General features: G+C 43.7%; 1 protein-coding gene across 1 annotated transcript in view; it reads right to left on the reverse strand.

Annotated features, from left to right (window-relative positions):
* nrxn3b (neurexin 3b) overlaps window positions 1–21,901 on the reverse strand; it is a gene marked incomplete at its 5' end in the record, with an annotated part of 438,954 nt that overhangs the window by 19,625 nt on the left and 397,428 nt on the right. Inside the window, one exon of the mRNA XM_080453658.1 lies at window positions 19,417–19,727. Within this exon, the coding sequence (XP_080309784.1) occupies window positions 19,417–19,727 (311 nt within the window). The remainder of the gene's footprint in view (window positions 1–19,416; window positions 19,728–21,901) is intronic.

Here is a 21,901-nt window from a genome sequence, read left to right on the forward strand (position 1 = left end):
TGGTGTGAACGCATAGAGCAGGGGTGGGCAACTTTGATGATGGAGAGGGCCAATACCACTATATTTCCACACTCACTCCAGAGGGCCACATTGCAGATACTGTCGGGCAGAAATCTCTTATCTCCAATTACTTTTTTTGTAAATGAATGCGGTACATCGCCATTCCATGACACACAAAAATAGCAAAAATATCCGATCTACAAGCTCAAAACGCGTCGCAGCGCGACACGTTTTGAGCTTGTAGATCTGCTATTTTTTTGCTATTTTTTTATTGGAATCCTGAAAAGTAACATTTTTATTTAATTTCAAATGCATTTAGTTATACTTAACTTAACTTAATGAACTTAAATACAAATGCATTGGACATAAAAAAGACAATAGAATTTCTATAGTCATTAAGCTACTAATATAGACTGAAGTAATTAAAGCTGGTCATGTTTGCATGTTTGGAATTGTAACAGCTGAAATCAATAATATATCAGTATTCCGATATTAACGAACGGGCCGCATTAAGTGAAGGTGATGGGGGCCGCATGTGGCCCCCGGGTGCGTAGCCGGATGGCGTGAATGCATGAAGGGGTGCGTATAGCCGGATGGCGTGAATGCATGGAGGGGCGCGTGGAACAGAGTGGTGGTTGGCAGAGGTTGCATTGTGTGCAGTGAAGGGGGCCTGTAGTGGGGTAGAGCATAATGACGCGGTTGGCCGGTGGGATGACAAAAACTGATTTCACAGCTGGGGAAATCCAATTCTCTGTCTAAATCTCCATAGCATAGAGTAGGGTAAATTTTGGCAGCAGGTGATTTCTTATTTTTCTTTTCCTTTTTGGAGCAAAATTATTCTCAAAACAGAATTGATTTTTTTTTAAGTTTTGGGAAGGTTTTAAGTGTCACACGGTGTGTGTGTGTGTGTGTGTGTGTGTGTGTGTGTGTGTGTGTGTGTATGTGTGTGTGTGTGTGTTTGGTGTACATTATCTGTGCTTGTGTGCATTTGTGGAGAAAACACGCAGCATTCTCTCTACACACATTTTGTAGCATGTGATTTCACCCCAATAATAAAAATAAAAAAAATCAACAAATCCGGTATCTTTCTGTCGCCGAGTAGCATCATCAGCCTCACCTTCAGTAGACGTTCAAATCCCCAACTCCTCAAACAAACACCCACAGTCGGATCGATCGGCGGCAGACTTCATTAAAACAGCATTTACCTCTGACCACTTCAGCACGTCAACTGAAAGGATCACACAGGAGATCGATAAAGATAGACAGCCTCCCCCGGGTAGATGGGCCTCAAAATACACTGCTTTTTGCTTTCACGGCTGATGACATTACGACAAACAAAATGAGACGGCGTTAAAGACAACAGTGTCTTTCTCTCCCTCTCCCCCTCTCTCTCTCTCCATCTCTCCCTCTGTGCTTCTCTGTCGCTCCCTCTTTCTCTCTCAACAGGCCTTCTGTGCCATTTAATCAGGAAACGGCCGGATGTGACCACAGTGAATCAGCCGGCGGCAGCACAGAGGCCATTATTACACAAAAGCCTGCAATTACCACAGCAACTGGATGGATTTCCTGCTCAACTACCAATCAGAGGCTGACCTCGGAGTGGACATAAACGGTGGAAGAATTTATTGGGTGAAAAAAGAGAAGGTGAAATCAAGACAATTTTCATTACACCGTGCCAAACTGGTTTTCCAGACAGATGATTTATATTGTTCGGTGATGGATAATTGCTGGCCTTGGTTCAGTTCGGTCTGCACTGAGCTACCAGGGCTCGCTGTGAAACACAAATGCTTCCGGCATGTACATTATTTCCACACATTCTCCTCCAACCTGTTACTGAACTCTGGAGAGACATACCGACATAGACATACCGACATAGACATACCAAGCATGACTACACTACAGTGTGTTGCCACTTGAGCAGCACAACTCCCTCCATTTGGCACACAAAAGACACACAGTATAGCTTTGTCACTGTGGCCTTTATTTGTTGTTTTCATTGGAAAAGGAAAAAAAGACACTACTTAAAGCATAACCACTCAAGCACTGTATACCTCGTGGTACGACGAAAAGTGAAAATAGCTGCTCTAAAAGCTCACAACGAGTCACGACGGCTTGTAAATCTGTTATTTCCACTTTCTCACATATTTTGAAAATGATTAATCCTTAAGATGACCGCCTATAATGACATGACCAAGCCTTAAATCTAGATGGTTGTTGGTTTGACCCCCATGGCCAACAAGGGGTTGAGCTCCCTTTCAGAAAGTGGTGACAGGAGAGAGGGAAGGTTGCACATCAACGTCCAAGTCTCCCTCAAGCAACACTATCCTGTACCTCCAGCAATGAGCGCTGAAATGCGAAGTGCGTGCCAGGCGCGCACTTTCCAATATAATAAAGTGGCGTCGGAAGCTGCGTGTGCGTCTAAGATGGATATCCTTAAGGGGGAATACAAAAAAAAAATCCAATTACCCAGTGTAAACTGACAATAAAGCGATCATGTTCTTCAGCAAAGCCGAGCCCATGGCCTGGTGCTCAACAGTCTAAGAATACAAACTAACAAACACACTGTCTTCTCCCAGGGGCAGCAGAGAAGCATAAAGGCTACAGACACTGCCGTCGCCCTCAAGTTATATTCACACAACATGAAATATGAGCACGCACGCACTGTACAGCTCTGGGTCTCAAGGCTGACAAAGGCTAATCTAAACAACGCGGGTGTTTAAGTACACACAGCCCAAAGTGAGTCACATCATACAGCGAGGCAACATCATAACACAAATGACCTTCACTGCCCTGCTATCCAGAGGACTGGGGCCTTCTGGGGAAAGGCAGTCAACATCATATATCCAGTCCACCATCCACACCATCAAAACTTGATTTGGTTTTATTTACAATGCCCACAGTGCCCAATGGCTGAAGAAATATTTTTCTTAGTTTTTTTTTCTATTTATTTTTCACCGAAGGGGAGGAAAAAAGAGGCCCCAAAACAAATCAATTCTCCTCGAGAGCCTCATCCTGACCGTCAGTTGCCATGGATATCCAGTGTGGTTGCGTGTTGAGAGATCAAAGCGACCACGCGGAAGGCAAGGACAAATCGAAGACCGACGGAATTAGAAGCAGTCTCTTCTTCCCAGAGGTGTTCTTTAGTCACCTTGACCAGAGACACTGTTTTTTTTTCTCCTTCAAATATATATGTGAGATATAAATACTTTCTGAAGGCTGGTTTTCAGAGGGGTGAAAAAAGGAGAGAAAAGCATGGCCGATGTGACTTTAACCTGGAAACCGCAGGATATCTGAGGCCAAGGTACCATCCCATATCTCTCGCTCTCTCTCTGTCTGTCTCTCTCTATCTCTCTCTCGTTCATCCTCTCCACTGGCCCTCCTCTCTAAAGGACCCAGATAGTCATCTCCTTGGTGGAGGCTTGCGTTTCCATTGACGGCTGTCTGATGCGCGCGTTATCGTGTCCGATCTGGGCTTTGACAGGCTGACAAGGGAGAAGCTTGTATTACAAGGGGAATCGATGGAGCCGGGCTATATCCCTATCAATAGGCTGCCACAACTCTTTTTGCTCATGACCTGCCCCCACCACCAATGATAGATGAGATGGTTTATCAGAAACAAAAAATAGGAAAAAAATAGGAGAGGAGGAATGGAACAAGGGAACATGTGCTGCCACAGGAGTGGCAGTTCAATAAGAACAATACATTCTGAGCCACTGTTGCTCTGGCGCACGCGCACACGCACACGCACACACACACACACACACACACACACACACACACACACACACACACACACACACACACACACAGAGATCATGCTAAGTAAGCGTTTGGTTGTGGTGCTTTCAATTCATTGTAAGACATGGCTGAAGGACATGAACAAACATCAGTAGAAGGACTGGGAGTTCCTGTTTATTTTCCCCAATATACAGTCGCAGATAAATGACAAGACAAATTAACTCTGGAATGAGCGTAGGGGGGCCAAAGCCAAGCCGCTAACTGATTTCACAGATCAAATATTGATATTAAAATTAGCCCTTTTTGGTGGCTTTTCCATTCAACGGTATCCTTTCCTCTCAGGTCATATAGAGATGGAAAACGAGAGAGAGAGAGAGAGAGAGAGAGAGAGAGAGAGAGGGGGTAGAAAGAGATGGAAGATAGAAAAAGAGGTATAGAGCGATGAAGTGATGGAGGGAACAGCTGGAATGTTGAAACAAAAAAACAACAACAAAAGGGTGAGATTGCGTTTAATACGCTCCACCCTCGTAGCGTAGTAGTGCAATGGGTGGCGCGTGGAGTTATTTCTTCTGGCTCAAGGACCTGGCTTTGTACACAGAGAGTGGCGACGAGGAGTGCTGGCTCACAGCAAACTCTAATTGCCCAGAGGCCATAGGCAGCCACTTTCACACACGGCCATTCATCTTCCCATGGAAAAAGGAAATGGTCTCTGGCCCTGATCCTTAATCACCCCCCTGCCGCAGTGTACAAGGTCATCAGGGAGCCGCGCGTGCACGCACACACACACACACACACGCACGCACGCACGCACGCACACGCACGCACGCACACACGCACACACGCACAAGTGTGACACATACACTCAAAAATAAACACACAAGCGTACACACACTGTGTTAGAGTGAAACGCAGTGAGAGTGGGAATGAGGTTATGAGGTAGAGGAGAAACAAACAATGAGAGAGGGGTTGGGAGGGTGACAACACAGGGACGAGGGAGAGAGCGAAAAAGAGAGGGAGGGAGAGAGGGAGAGAGAGAGGGAGGGAGAGTGAGTGAGTGAAGGAAGGAAGGTCTTCTAACCATAGACGTCCACATCATCTACCATCTACCGCACTGAAATTGGAACACCAATTGAAGGGCTGAGTGTCGAGACTGGAGAGTGTTGGCGTGTGGGGCGTACTAGTGGCTCCTCTGTTTCAAAGGAGGAAATGACAGGTTTTCAGAGGTGGAAAGTGACTACATTTACTTGAGTACTCTACTTAAGTACCATTTTGAGGTACTTTTACTTTACTTGATTCCATCCAATTTTTTCTTTTTACAGCTCAGAGGGAAAATATTGTACTTTTTACTCCACCGCAATCATTTGAAAACTTAAGATTATTTTATAAAACATACATTAACCAATTAAGCCCTATTTTATACAAGTTCACAACACCGAGATTCATGGAGATTCGCCAGACTCTTTCAAGTCTGCCCTGAATAGACACGTTTACTCAGGCTTTGGGCAAATAGTTTGTTAATGTTTGTAATTGTGAAGCGTCCTTGGGTTTTTGAAAGGCGCAATATAAATTCAAGTCAATATTATTATTATTATTAACACGGCACGATGCAACACATTGTGAGCTAGTTAAAGGCTATTTTCAGTGTGTGACACTTCCACGCAACTACCGTAATTTTCGCACTATAAGCCGCACCTGAATATAAGCCGCAGCAGCTAAATTGAATGATTTGTACATATATAAGCCGCACTGGACTATAAGCCGCGGGTGTAAAATCCATAGATTTAAGAGGTCCCCTAGTGGCCATTAGCTGTAAAAATCCATAGATAAGCCGCACCGTTATATAAGCCGCAGGGTCGAAAAATGGGAAAAAAGTCGCGGCTTATAGTCCGAAATTTACGGTAAGTATAAATCAGACCTCAGTGTAAAGGGGTCTCATGAAAGACTGGCCATGTTTTAAGCCGTGTTCAATAGCAGTTTTCTGCCAACAGCAGAAATATTTATTCATGACCCGTATACTCTGTTTGGCCATATTTGCTTGTGGTGTAAATGTGCAGAGACTGAGACACCCATGGAGATAGAAACCCAGCGGAGCTACATGCCCATCTGTCAAATCTCACACAGAATATCAGATGGAGTAAATACACTGGGATGAATGCAGAAGAGAAAAGACTTGCAATTAAAGCATTCCCTCCCTCACTGAGGCCAGGCCACACGCTCCATCGTAACGTTTATTGACGTTTCCATTTGCAAACGTGCAACGCCTGATATGAGGTCCTGAAATTGGATCTCTCTTTTATTTTTTTCCTGTCCTTGTGGAGTGCACTTTGATCTCCCTTTTCAATCCATTTCTATATTGCTAAGTTTCTCCCAGTTGAAGAAGACTTCAACGCAAACGACGCCAAATCAATGTGGGCGTCGAGGAATGGCTGATGCTCACAGCTTCCTCCAAATTAGCCGGGGGTCCCCATTGGTTTCAATTTCTAATGAGCGCAAAACCAAATTAAGCATTTTGATTTAGTCCCTTTTTAGAAGATGAAAGTTGAAACACTATCAGTGATAGAAAAATTGTTGCTTTAAATACACACCAAACCCCCTATGGGGCACCAGAGCATGCATATATATATAGCTGTGCACGCCTACACGGCAACAGAGCACGCACACGCGCATGCACGCACGCACACACACACACACACACACAGATACACTCATCCAAAGTACGGAAAGTACAAACATAATACACTATCATAATTAGTTTATTGATACTGAGTGCAACAGGCGTGCTCTGTACATTGCAGCGCCTTACACTGTCCATTAAGAGCCATAAAAACATGTATATGCATGCCTCATTATAACATCAAAGGCGGCGTTCGCATAGGTCATATTCAACGCGCGGTGTACACACACACACACACACACACACACACACACACACACACACACACACACACACACACACACACACACACACACACACACACACACACACACACACACACACACACACACACACACACACACAGTATTTCATATGCACACAAATGCATAATGGAAATCAGAGTGTTCCTGTGCAGAGATGTACAATAAGTGGCCTCTTGCATTTGTCCTTAATAAATCTGTGCATTCCTCTGCAAAGATCTGGTTTCCGCCCAGACACACACGCTAACCATGTGACACTGCCATTTCTGATAGAGTAAATATACTGGGGGGAACGGGGTGCTGTACAGAGATTCATTACTCCCATTAGTGCTGTAAGTCACCAGCGCTGTGAGCGCCGCAGTAACTCTAGCTTCCAAACACATCCTCATTTACCATTTATTATCACAACCATGCACAGCTAGGGGAGCTTTTGCGCAGCTGGAGTGGTACATGAACACTATTACACTGGAAGAAAGACGCCAGAGAGTGGGGGAAGGGGGGGAGGGGGGGAAAGAGAAAATGGTGGAAACCATTAACTTTGACACATCTTGATGGTAATTATTTAAAAGAATGCAATAGATTTTCCTTTAATGCTAACGCTAAGTACCCCGGCGCAGTTTTGGATGGGGACAAGAGTGACTTCTACTGTGTATGTATATATATATTTTTTTTTTAAACGGCTGAGAAAAGAGGAAGGTAGGGAAAAAAAAGATTAGTTTAATTTCAGTAATAGTTTTCTTTCTGTTCTGGTGAGGGGGAAGGGGGGAAAAAAAGTTAATTAAACAGAAACGCGACTCAATTCCCTCCAACTTTTTTTATATCGATGCGGCTGCCAAACGGTGTGGAACGGAATGTTAATACATTGAAGTCCCAATGTGGTGTGTGTGGCCTGTAGGTCTATTGGTACCTGAACCCCAAAGAGCGTCCGTATATGCTTTAAAGATTTGAAATGCTAAAAGCAGGGCAGGCACCGGCTCAGGAGGTTGAGTGGCCGCTTGGGAAATTGAACGTTCCTCGTTCCCACCAGGGTTAGCGTTGAAGTGTCCTTGAGCAAGATATTGAACCGCACCTGATGAGCAGGTTGGTGCCTTGGCTGGGGTTTTTGTCCACCGTCGGTGTGTGTGCGTAAATGGCTGAATGTAATACACCCGGTAAAGCCCTTTTGGTGCTTTATAAATGCACCATTTTACCATAAGACATTATGACAGACGGTTCACATATGATTTCCCAGCTATTCAGTTAACCCATTCAATCCGGGAAACGCATGTACAAATGTCTTCTAAATCCTAACCGTTTTCTGAAAAACTTATCTTTTTATATCAGTGGTTCTCAAACCTTTTCATGTCAAGGACCCCCAAAATTATATGTATTTGGCCGACGACTCCCATATCAAAATATTTAGTTCCAGGGACCCCCTAGAAGCAAAGATTTGAGAGTTATAAATAATCACTTAGGGCGCCCGCTGGCCTAGTAGTCCAGGCGCATACCACATACGCTGTTAATCCAGCTTGACAGCGTGTCGCGGGTTCGACTCCCGATCCCGACGACCAATTGCTGTGTGTCACCCACCCATCTCTCTCCCCATTTCCTGTCAGCCTAATGTCCTGTCAAATAAAGGCATAAAAGCCCAAAAGAATATAAAAAAAATAATAAATAAACATGTTCGCTTTAAAAAATACATATTGAAAGATTTGCACACATTTTCAAGATTTAAAAAAAAAATAGCAGCTATACAAGCTCATAGCACGGCACTCAGTGCCGCGCTATGAGCTTGTATTATCTGCTATTTTTGAATAGCCAAAGTATAAAATAATGCTAAAATCTAAAATGACACAGATGTGATCCCGGATTGAATGGGTTAAGCTCTCAGAGGTGACACACTGTATGGGTGCATACATTTTCATTCGACAATAAAAGCGCTACGGTATTGCACTTTCAAAATTCCTCCGCCGCCATACATCACTTAAAAGAGAAACGTTTCTCAGATAGCAGCATGCATATATAAATTGTTTAGGCCATTTGGGAAGAACCGTACGTTTCACGGTTTGATCCCTGGCTCTTCCTTGCATGGCTCTCCTTGGCACTGAACCCCCTAACTGCTCCTGATGAGAGTAGGTTCCTTGCATGGCTGCCTCCATCGTCGTCGGCGCGTGATTGTGTGTGTGTGTGTGTGTGTGAACGTGTGTGTGTGTGAAGGGGTGGGATTCCATACGCAAAGTGCACATGCATTACACATGCATGCACGGACTCATTCAGTCCGTGGGGATCCATCAGCGACGCTGCGAGGCATGGGAGTCATTACCCCAAACTCCCCGTGGTTCAAAACCCCTGGAGCGCACTGCTCGCGCTCCCACACACTGAGAGACAAACGGCCATGCATGCCACGTTTGCAGACACGCACACACACACACCCCTACACACACATACACACACACACACACACACCCACACACTCAGAGAGCCGCTTAATGGATGTCCATGGACATAGTCTCTGACACCAGCAACACAAAAGCAACATGAAATATTCATAAATAACATCACAAACTGAATGCTGCATGCCGGCTCTCTCGCGACAGAGGAGAACAACACTCCCTGACAGTGTTGGAATGAGATTGTCATGTACGATGCCGGCAGCAGAGACTATTTGCTTTGGGGGGCGTGTGTGTGTGTCACACAACACGGCTGATCCTTTCTGCCCCGTTTTAGCACGTTCATGTGCAAGATGTTGAGTGCGTGTGTGTCAGTGGTGGAAAAAGTACCCACATGTTTTACTTGAGTAAAAGTATCAATACTGCAATATAGAAATACTCTGTTACAAGTAAAAGTCCAGAATTTACTTGAGTAAAAGTACAAAAGTATTGGCATCAAAATGTACTTAAAGTACCAAAAGTAAAAGTACTAAGATATTTGAAAATAGCAGATCTGCAAGCTCACAACGCGTCGCGATGTGACGCGTTGTGAGCTTGTAGATCGGCTATTTTCAAATAGCCTAGGTATAAAATAGGGCTAAAGTGGTTAATGTATGTTTCATAACATCATAATTTATATCTGAAAAGTAACTAGTAACTAAAGTTTTCAAATGATTGTAGTGGCGTAAAAGCACAATATTTGCCTCTGAGATGTAGTGGAGTAGAAGTAAAAGAACAGAAAATGGGAAATACTCCAGTAAAGTAAAAATTCCTCAAAAGTGTACTTAAGTACAGTACTTGAGTAAATGTACATAGTTACTTTACACCACTGACCCGCACACACACACACACACACACACACACACACACACACACACACACTTGGGCACAGCTGCAATTGGCTTTGAGTTTAGTGTATGTGTGTGAGAGTGAGGTTTGAAAGCACCCAGTGAAAACTTTTCCACGTGTACGTATGTGTACGGCCACGTGCACATACACTCCTTTAATGAGCTATATAGCACACGGCAAGCAGCCCGGGTCTCTCCATCAGTCTGCTGTCTCCTAATTGGAACGCAATGAGTGGGACCTCTAGCATCCATCTCCCACAATGCACTGGGAGTGCACTGCCAGGGTGCCCACCAGGGCCACGAGAGAGAGAGACTAGAAAGAGACTATAGAGAGAGAGAGAGAGAGAGAGAGAGAGGATAAGGGCTGCAAAATTGGCGAGAGAGTGAAAGACAAAAAATTACCGAAGAAAGAAAGAAAGAAAGAAAGAAAGAAAGAAAGGAACGACTTAATGAATGAAAGGAGGTTGTTCGGGAAAATGAGAAAAGTGTGAGGGGTGAGAAGACAGAGATTGAAAGAGAGAGCGACAGCGAGAGAAGAGGAGAGGCCCAATACCTCTCAGTCTGACCTTTACACAATTACAGCCGACAGCACAGTGTGTGGGCAGCTGATCACTGAGACGGACACTACAGGAAGACATCTACCCACACATAACCACCACACTCTGAAACCCTCAGAGATCCTTTCACTCTGAGAGTGCACACATGCAACCCAATGGACCACATTTTGTACACTCTCAGAGTTGCAAATTAACCCGGAACCTGAGGTTCCGATTCTACAAAATGTCTTCTAAATCCTAGCAGTTTTTTCTTTTTTTTTTAACTATGTTGCTATATCAGTGGTTCTCAAACTTTTTCATGTCAAGGACCCCCAAAATGATATGTATTTGGCCCCATCTCAAAATATTTTGTTCCAGGGACCCCCAGAAGCAAAGATTTGAGTTACAAATGCTTTAAACGCTTTAAAAAAATATATATATTCAAAGATTTGCACAAATGTTCACGATTTTTCCAAAATTGCCGATCTACAAGCTCGTAGCGCGGCACCGAGCTTGTAGATCTGCTATTTTTGAATAGCCCAAAGAAATCTTAAAATGACACAGATGCGTTCCCGGTCTCAATGCGTTAACGTGCGCACGATTCTACGTGCACTACATTTTCATACATCATAGATTCACAGCTAACAGGTGTTGACAACAGATCTTGCCGCCCAGCATGCAGAAGTCTCCCTATAACTCTTTAAAGTGAAAATAAACCAGCGATCGCTTATAAGCAAGCCTGGCAGACCATGCATAGACATCTTTTGATCTAGCTCCATGAGACAGATGGAGTGATGTTGAGAACACTGTGTAAAAAAAAGCTGCCTTAAAAGTTACAGCGCATCCTGGTTGGCTCAGCGGGGCGCGGCTCCGACAATGTTCCTGTCAATCCGCCATCGTGTTACTTACACCAAATGGCAATCCACGCCAGTTCAATGTAATGATCACGATCACTGTCCATGTTCATGCATGTGCTTCTTCCACATCATTTCCTGCCTGTCAGCAGGGAAAAAAAAGAGGCAATTAAACTGCAAACAATTCACCTCTAATTTTCCAGTCTCCTGAGCACCGTGCCAGTTGAATATGATGGACGCAAGCAATTTCTTAAACACAGCAGACATGCAAATCACTTTCAGTCTGATCTTTCTCCCTCCCTCTGTTGTTTTTTTCTGTTTTTTTCCCAGTTTTTTCTTACCCCCATGGTATATTCCGGATTGCATTTCCGTCCTAATTGCTCCCAAAAATCTCTGGCTAGCAGCATCAAGTTAATTGAGGACGAGAAAATGGTTGATCTCCCCTGATAGAGACTCTTTGCATAAAATGTAAACTCCCTCTGCAGCTATAGTACTGTATACTGTATATACACATCGCGCTCACAAGCGTGAAAATGCATGTTTTGGTTTTCCCAGAGCCCCACCGTGCCAGCTAGCTTAACTAACCAATTAGCAAGCTAAATGCTTCAGTGAACTTAACTGCACTTTGGTGCAGGAGGTCTACTGGATTATCGACCATTCCAAAATAATGTGATTAAAAAAAAAGGCAAGAAAGAAAGAAAGAAAGAAAGTTTCTTTTGATGTCACTGTCTGTCTGAGTTAACAGCAATGGCCTATTGCTACCAGGAATCAAACATTCTCCCTTATCAACAGAGTTAATTTGAGAATGACAGGCACTCATTTCCCTGGATAATGAGAGGCTGGCAGGAATGTCAATTTCCATAACAAGTACAAATGTTAAAATATGAGGCATAGAACTTAATTCAACCTTCGACAAAGCCCTATAGTCAAATCTACACCACAATGAGAAGTAAGTTCTCTTATGAATAGTTAATGGCCAGTGCGAAGCCATTATCCAGTGTTGAAAAGGCAAGATATCATGCCAAAGGGTGGTGTAGATGTTAACCACTTAAAACTCAACTCTGCGACTTTTTAATAATATAGCACAGTATGTCCAATACAAATAAAAAGTTGCATTTCACAAGCAACAAATCCCACCCTTCCCTGACTCTGAAGACTCGGGGGTTTCACTGCTAGAGGCTTTACTGTATTATTTGGTAGGGTACACATAACCAGTGACGATGTATTGTGGATCCACATGGTGAATTCTTCATACCCCTCTATCTCTCAGATGTATCATGTCCTGATATATCCTAGACATGCTCAAAATAGGTGGTTAAGTAAAAATGGTTAAGACCACCGTCACTGGAACAAGATGTACCCTGGCTAACTGTTAAGTCCAATCCTGTCAGAGCTTTCTTTCCGTGCCTCAATTATTCCACTTCTCTCAGTTGTTCTACTATCTGTCTTAATAATAATAATAAAAACACAGCGGTATAAATAAGATATACCTGAGGAGAAGGAGAGAGGACCGCCCAGAGGACTGCTCGACTCAGCAAAAAAAGAAAACTGGACTGACATTTCATTAGCATCCTCTAAGGTGCTAATGAGGAGGACTATAGAATGAGGATGGAGTATTTTTACACCATTCTGTGTGAATTTGCCCAAAGCAATGTGATGCCTATACTGTAGGTAGAAGTCCCATCTACAGCTGCTCAACCTAATGGCATGGCTAGGGGGCAGACCTCTAGGAACGGATGTGAAATCCTATCGCTAATGAACCTATGTATCCACGTCCTAAAACAATGGCAAACACAGGCTTCTAAAGTGGTCCAGAGTATAAGACAAAATACAAAAGAACGGAAGCTCCATGCTTGCAAAAAGTGATATTGATAACTCAATATATGCACATATATATAGAGCAGGTGAACACATACAGTACAGTAGATGGCTACATATAAATATGCAGGTACGCAACGCATATCGAGGCAGCATAATGGTGAAATGGAGGAGGACGAGCCTGAAAAATAAGAAAAAACGACGACTAAGGGAACTGAAGTGAGCTCCCTTGGGGCAGACAATAGCCTATAATTGAATTTTCAACAACAAAATTCATATGCAATTTGAGCATATAACTGTCATGTTGTCAAATATGCTAAATTCTGGTGCACGGCGTCACCAAAAATCGAGACATAAGTGCAAAACAAGAAAGTGTGTTCATTTTCAGTGGAACAGTTTAACCGCTTAAGCCCTATTATGCAAATAATAGCAAAAATAGGCAATGTACAAGCTCACGACTTGGACAGAAACGTATTAATGGGTCACATATATCAGTTTAACTTCCTATCCAAATTAATATGATGAGTGCATTGTTTATACGGCTGTATTTTTCTGCACAGTCTGCCTGAAGCAACCTTCCTCTACCTCTGGCCCCTCATAACTACAAAAAGCTAGTGGATGCTTTACAAAGCATAACCTCTAATGGCTTTGGACTGAATCCATTTCATTTCACCATATGCCAGTTGCTTTTAGTTACAGAGCCAGAAGGAGCTTTCTCTTGCTACAAAATATGCATTGCATTCTGATGTTTATTGTGAAAAGATAATACATTGTTTGGGTTTAAAATATAATTTGAAGTCTGGATAGTATTTAAACTATTATACTCGGCCTTTTAGACCTCAGATCCCGGCAACAACAAAGTTTCAAGTGAAAGACCAGTAGACTTAAGATGGAAGGGGATGGAGGAATTCAACCAGCTATAACAGATGTATTGAAAAACTGTTATTGCCAGTGAGCTACACACGGTCAAGTGACAAAGTATAAATTAACAATTAGATCCATTCATGTGGAACCTTCCCTTTTATCATAACTTGATAAAAATCAAGGTGAAATCCAAAAGACGAAAGCTGTGCCACACATTAACGTAGCCAAATGGTGCAACAACGGTGCTGCTACGATTTTCTTTAACCATGGCACTTCAACCATGCTCGTTACGCCGTCATTTTATACCTGCTGCTATTGATGTGATTTCATCCCCGATGCTCTGTTTCTCATTTCTTTAACCATGTCATTTTAACAATGCATAATGACACTTTGGTGTTCATATACCTGCTGCTATTTTTATATGCAGGATACGGTTTCTGTACAAAGAAGGATTTCCTGACTCATGCACTGTATATTTGATTTGACTGTGCCTTTCCCGTTATTTGATTTGTTCTGTGTTAACTTATATGTTTCTTTCTTCTATTATTCTCCCTTCTCTATTCTAACGCTTCCTGTGACTGCAATGCACCCATTACCGTGTGACGCGGCGATAAAGTCGACTGTGATTCCGATTATCAAACGAGTCAAATTCATTGTGTGTGTTTATGTGCCTGCAACTCGTGCTCGTGCACTCCCCATCCATGTTTGTGGGTAAGACGGTAAATCAGGATAAGATGGTTAGGAATTAGTCATCCCACTCGAAGGCATGGGATCAAAGAAATGAGTAGAGCGCTAATAGGATGAAGCGTTGGTTGCCTGATTGGTATAGCTCTGACTCTTCTTCACAGTACGGGGCTGTGACAGCAGGGCTGGAGGTTGCCGTGGGTGGTGGTGTCTTCGGTGTCTAAGCCCTGCAGATGTATGGCCGGGCTAATATCTACCGTGTCAATCAGCGGAGTGATATCATATCCACTCCGCCATGTCTAAAACCATTAATAACACATGGCCCTCACTAACAACCTCTCCTATACAGCACAGTCAGACTTAATAATGCTAGCCTGCTCAGGTCTTACTCATATCATATCCCGCTTTACAAGAAAGGTAGATCTCAATGTAGTCCACCACACGCATGACAACACCACGCCAACAAAGACAGTGCCTCAATATGTACTGTGATGTCTCATAAGATGAGATAAGATACTGTAAGATGAGATATGAGCTGTGGTGGGAAAAGTACTCAAATGTTTTACTTAAGCAAAAGTATCAATAGTGCAATGTAGAAGTACTCCGCTACAAGTAAAAGTCCGGAATTCAAAATTTACTTGAGTAAAAATGCAAAAGTATTGGTATCAAAATGTACTTAAAGTACCAAAAAAGTACAAAAATGTTTGAAAATAGCAGATCTACAAGCTCACAACGCGTCACAATGCGACGTGTCGCGACGCGTTGTGAGCTTGTAGATCTGCTATTTTCAAATAGCCTAGGTATAAAATAGGGCTAAAGTGGTTAATGTATGTTTTATAATGTAATAATTTATGTATGCAAACTAACTAACTAAAGTTGTCAAATAACTGTATTGGAGTAAAAGTAGAATATTTGCCTCTGAGATGCAGTGGAGTAGAAGTAAAAGTATAGACAACTGGAAATACTCCGTTAAAGTAAAAGTACCTCAACATTGTACTTAAGTACAGTACTTGAGTAAATGTACTTAGTTACTTTACACCGCTGGACATGAGATTAGATAAACTTTTATTGATTCGCGAAACAAAATTCTAGTGTCATATACCTGCAACAGCATAATAAAGTGTGTTTCTAATAGCTTATATACTCTCAGTTCTCCAGTCGTACGCACTGTTGTACACAGTTGTCTCATAGGTGAGAAGTGAGTCAACGGCCTACAGCGGCTCAAAGGCGCTGCCTCTGGGTTCAACTGAGGAGAGCCCACCGCCCTATACTGTAGTTCTCACCATCCCTGTGGGCTTCACACTGCATGTGACCTCACTGCTAAAGTAAGTGTGTGTGTGTGTGTGTGTGTGTGTGTGTGTGTGTGTGTGTGTGTGTGTGTGTGTGTGTGTGCGTGTGCAGACTTGGCGGTGAGAGACAAAGGAGAACAAGGGAAGGGCAGAGGGCGAAATAGAAAAGAGATCAAAGAAGAAAGCAGTGAGAGAGAGATAGAAAAGGAGAGGCAGCAAACAGATAGCAATAGACAGATAGTTACAGAGAGGGCGAGAGAGAAGAGGAATGAGAGAGAGGGAGCAATCTGTCTGTGATGTCTGTAAATCCCGGGGGAGCGATCATTAATTAAGCGTGAGATTGGTTCGCTCTAACCCCCACACCCCATCACCACCTCTTTCTCACTCTTTCCCTCGCTCTCTCTCTCGCTCAATCTCATTTTTTGTTGATTCTGGGATGTCGACGGATTCAACACTCCTCACCTTGAAAGACCCGCTGAAACAGCTTGAGAGTTGGAGAAATTGGACTGAAAATAGCTGCTGTAGGTGAAGAAACAGACACACACACACACACACACATACAGTACACACACACACACACACACACACAAGCCAAACCACCACGCGAAAGTTCTCGGCATAGACCCTGTTGAACCCAACGCGACACGGAGTCAGAAATGTGCAAAACACTCCAGATTTTGTCGTTTGTCTGCTGCACTATACTTTGCTTATGAAAACAACTCTTTTTGGCTCCCCAGCACAAAATGTACTTAAAGTACCAAAAGTGAAAGTACTAAAACTTTTGAAAAAAGCAGATCTACAAGCTCACAACGCGTGTAGATCGGCTTTTTTCAAATAGCCTATGTATAAAATAGGGCTGAAGTGGTTAATGTATGTTTCATAATGTCATCATTTATATCTGAAAGTAACTAGTAACTAAAGTTTTCAAATAATTGTAGTGGAGTAAAAGTACAATACTTGCCTCTGAGGAGTAGAAGTAAAAGTATAGACAATTGGAAATACTCCAAGAAACAGACATACACCCACACACACACACAAGCCAAACCACCACGCGAAAGTTCTCGGCATAGGCCCTGTTGAACCCAACGCGACACAGAGTCAGAAATGTGCAAAACGCTCCAGATTTTTGTAGTTTGTCTGCTGCACTATACTTTACTTATGAAAACAACTCTTTTTGGCTCCCCAGCACACTACAACCTGCAGGGAAGAGAATTCTGAAAGCTGGTACGAACAGGTCCTCTGTTCACCTCTCACGCCAGTAGTATTTGACAGCCAACCAGGGAACTGTGTGAACCCAAGGTTCCCTCAGAAAATGGAACTTTGTGACACACTCGCGGTGTGAATCAGAGCAGACGCTGCCCAGGGAACTTGTGAAAGAAAGGATTGAACTTCACAACAAAGGCACTGACTAATGCTTAATTTATAGTCTGTCTTACAACGGGGAGACAGTCATTTTTTATATTTGTGTGTGTGTGTGTGTGTGTGTGTGTGCAGAGAGGCGGGGGGGTCGGCTTGTTACTGTGAAGTTGCCAAATCGCATCATCATCGGGCACGACAACCACATCCTAGGCATCGAGCAAAGAGGTATCGCTTCGTCATTTCACCTTGAACCGGAGAAAGCCTGGCCGTTTAGAAACGCTCTCTTTCGTTTCACTCAGAGCTTTTATTGACTTCCTTTGATATTAATAGCCTGTGACACAAAACGCCATTTTCTCTGCCGATGACCCGGGTTTTTTATTTATTTATCTTTTCGCCTTATCCGATGTGACCTTGTTGATGGTGCCGGAGACAGCCGGTGTAATGGATACCGCGGGTTGAGAAGCTAGGGGCTGGCACCGGCATCACCATCATCGTTGTAGACTGTCGATGCCACATGCACACGCAGACAGAAGGGATGTGGAACGCCCTAAAACAGGGCTCAGTGTCCGGACATCCAAACCCTCATATGCGACGGCTTGTCACCGGAGCTTTCTAGTATACGCTGGTTCTTCGCCGCTATAGCGCAGTATTCGTTCGGCTCTCCACAGTACAGCAGCAATAAGCAGGTCCAATTCACCTAGTATACAGTACAGTACAGTACAGTACAGTACAGTACAGTACAGTACAACATTGGTTCTCAAAGTGGGGTCCGGGGACCCCCAGGGGTCCTTGAGGGAGTTCCAGGGGGTCCCCAGCTAAATGATGGATAGTTAGGAACTAAATGGACCCTTATGGGTCTGTAACTCTGAGAGTGTACAAATGGAACCAAATGGAGCCTAACGGGTCCATTTGGTTCCATTTGGACACTCTCAGAGTTAAATTAACATTGATTTTACAATATGAATTGGGGTCCCACAGATAACAATGCCATTCAATGGGGGTCCGTAGCCTAATGCATGTCAAACTGGGGGTCCTTGAAATCAAAATGGTTGAGAATCACTGCTAGAGAGCCGTAAAAATCTTCTCTTATGGGGGTCCCTGGCTTATCTTTTCAAATGGGGGTCCGCGGGCTAATTAGTGTCAATTTGGGGGTCCTTGACATGAAAAAGTTTGAGAACCATTGCAGTACAGTACAGTAAAGTATAGTAAAATACAATACAGTATAGTACAGTACAGTTACAACTACAGTGATGGAGCCACTAAAGGGCCTTGTCCCGACATAACAGGCCATCTGTATTGTCTTGTCCACAGCCTGTTTTGGAGGTGAAGAGGCCAATAACAGAGGTGTCCCCGTCTGTCTCTAATCTCACCCTATCCTCCCCCCCCCCCACCCTCCAGCCCTCCTCACCCCCGCCCAGAGAGAGAGAGTTATTGCTTTAATATGAACAACGAATAGTTCAATTCATCCTCTGGGGTGTCAAAGCAATGTTGTCTGTGATTACTTTCTTGGCACGCCGGTGACATTCATTGGCTTACGCTCAGGACGGTGCTGGACAAAAGGCTTGAGTTAAAGGGGGGGGGGGGGGGGGGGGGGGGAGTGAAAGGAAGAGCGGGGAGACATTATAGAGAATGAGGGAGGGCAGAGACAGAACGGAAGAGAGCACAAGATGGAGAGGGAGATACAGAGAAAGAAAGGAATAGCAAGGCCAGCATTGCAGGGACAGTGGCACTTCTACGCCACTGAAAAATGCCATGCCGTGAAAGGAAGAGCGGGGAGACATTATAGAGAATGAGGGAGGGCAGAGACAGAACGGAAGAGAGCACAAGATGGAGAGGGAGATACAGAGAAAGAAAGGAATAGCAAGGCCAGCATTGCAGGGACAGTGGCACTTCTACGCCACTGAAAAATGCCATAGCTAGCCAAGCGTAGAAAAATAAGCTCCATTAGCATTTGCTACCCCCCTGTCCCCCGTCCCCCCCGCCCACACACACACACACACACACACTCACAACCACAGACTCACATAATTGCAAACCCCCCCTCCCACCGAACACACATGTCCTCCCCGCACCCGATCTCCCTCCGAACATGCATATTATACCTGAATGGTGGGCGGCGAGCGCTGCTTGCGGGTGGTGGTGGTGGAGAGCGTGGTGGTGGTCTCGATGAAGGTGGTGGACATCTCCGGAGGCACCGAGGTGGTGGTCCGCGCGGCGCCCCTGCTGGCGGGGACGTCGCCCACCAGCCGGACGCTGCCGTTCACCCGGATGTTGGCGTGGCCCTCCGCCGCCATGTTGAGCACCTTCAGGCCGTTGTAGTAGAGGCCCGACAGCTGGCCCTGGTAGGGCCTCTTCCGGTCGTTGCCGCCGATGGAGATGGTGGCCTGGGTGTTGAAGATGGTCAACTGGCGGCCTAGAGAGAGGAGGGACGAAGGAGGGAGGAACGGGGTGGAAGGGAAGGGGGCGTCAACCTGAGTCAGAGCAGGCGTCTGATGTATGACTGCATTAGATGGAGCCGGTGTTAATGAGTGCTGCATTTTTTTTGCACGTTCCCCTGCCTATACTGATGCAGAAGGCATCTCTACAGTCACTGAAACTCATGCTTCATATGCTGTACCATGGCTCGTTCTATTCTATTCCAAATATAATTGCTTAGCACGATTCACTCCGGCGCAGCAACTGCCGACACAGAGGATCTTCGATGTGGTTTACGCCTTAAACTACCTCCAGAGAAACAGCTATAATAAAACAAACCAATTCAACTATCTTTGCCTCTCTGTGCATGTTAATACAATCTACGAATGCTTTTCTCTTAACTCATTCACTGCCACTGACGTAAAAAACGTAATTTGTCCCGTTTACCAATCCTGCCACTGACGTAAAAAACGTAATTTTTTTTTTTTGAAAAAAAATAATTTTTTTAGTTTTTTTTTTCAAATTTGACCCAAAGACCAAGGAGATATGATTGTTTAAAGATCTACACTCCCATCCACTTCCTTGTTAACTTAAAACTTAAAAATTCTGTATCTCGGCTCCTGAGTACTTTTTTTTTTAAATGAAAAATCTCTGGCAGTGGGCAAACGCGGCCAGCAATAATTGTGGCAGTGAATGAGTTAAGAACTGTGTTATCGGCCTGATCCAAATAATTGAAATTAAAATCAGCACTGGCGGTAGTAGCCACACTGTCCTGTTTGCTGTGCCATAAGGGAGTTCACATATAGAGGTTTAAAAAGTCTCTTTGAAAATACAACTGGATCACATTCAGGGTTGCCAGATCTGCTTATTATAATTTCCCCGCAATATTTTATTTGAAAATAGCCGATCTACAAGCTCACAACGCGTCGCATCGCGACGCGTTGTGAGCTTGTAGATCTGCTATTTTCAAATAGCTGATGTATATGTTAAAGTGCTCATGTGGCCCATAGTCGCTTCTTTTGGGCTGGTTTTCCTAGACCTGGTTGCTTGTTTCTCTCACAGAATCTGGCAACACTGATCACATTCCACATGGCGCACTGCCGTCTTAAAGTTCTCTGGACAAAACAGCAGATTCATGCAGTGGGCTGGCTGATTAATAAATATGTATAAAAAAGCTGTGGCATATTGTGATAAAATATGAGTAACACACACTCTGTGCATGTCATGGTAAATTTCATTAGCAGAAGGGCTAAATATCACAGTCACAACACGCTGCTCATGCATTAGTTATGAAAGGAAAACACACAAATAAAACACTTGCACTGCAACGATCATAATTAGAAATCTAATTTCTATAATATACAGGCACACATAACACCGCAGGCTCATTATATTTGACACATTTACAGAATTACCATACATTGGGCATGAAATGACAGGGGACAGGGCTTTCATATCACAAAACAGAAAATGAAATAGCATGTGGCGTCATGCATGCAGCAATAATGGGTTTTTTGTTTCACAGATTGGTTTGTGTTTTAGCAATTGTTAAAGGGACTTTATAATCAAGTTAAGACGTTTATAGGCAATGACCTTTAAATTCAGTTTATAACGATATTATGTCAAGCGGGGGAATTTTAATTCAGAATAAAAGTGGGTTTGGTTGTGTGACGAAAGTGCTGTATAAGTGCTGTGCACCAGTTTGGGTGCATTTCAGAGCAGGGTGAACCACGCTCACTGGGATGCATTGCAGACAAAAAAAAGGACTTCAATTAGCTCTCCATCACCAAGCAATTGGGGATTTTATAGCGGAGAGCTGTATAACTACTATCAGAGAATTTACAACAGGGAAAATCACCTGCCGCTTGGAAAGTTTTCAAACGAGTATGCTCTCTGATGAGTTTGTTCTTTTATATATCGCTGAGGATGAAAGCCAGGGAAACCCAATCCTCCACTAACGACAAAAGGCCAATTGTTACAGCATGCCGCATGCGTTCTACATGTACATGTTTAGCTCCGAATTATTGAGTTATCAATGCAATTTTGCATCCTTTTAAGAAACACAGGTCGCACCCCAGTCCCTTTAACTGGATACCATCAATGATTCAACAGAAATTTACGTAAACGTGATGATGGCAAAAAAGGGAATGTCAAGTTAAAAGAAAAAAGAAA

Source organism: Gymnoscopelus braueri, assembly GCF_963280865.1.
Source record: "Gymnoscopelus braueri genome assembly, chromosome: 16".
Classification (NCBI taxonomy): domain Eukaryota; kingdom Metazoa; phylum Chordata; class Actinopteri; order Myctophiformes; family Myctophidae; genus Gymnoscopelus; species Gymnoscopelus braueri.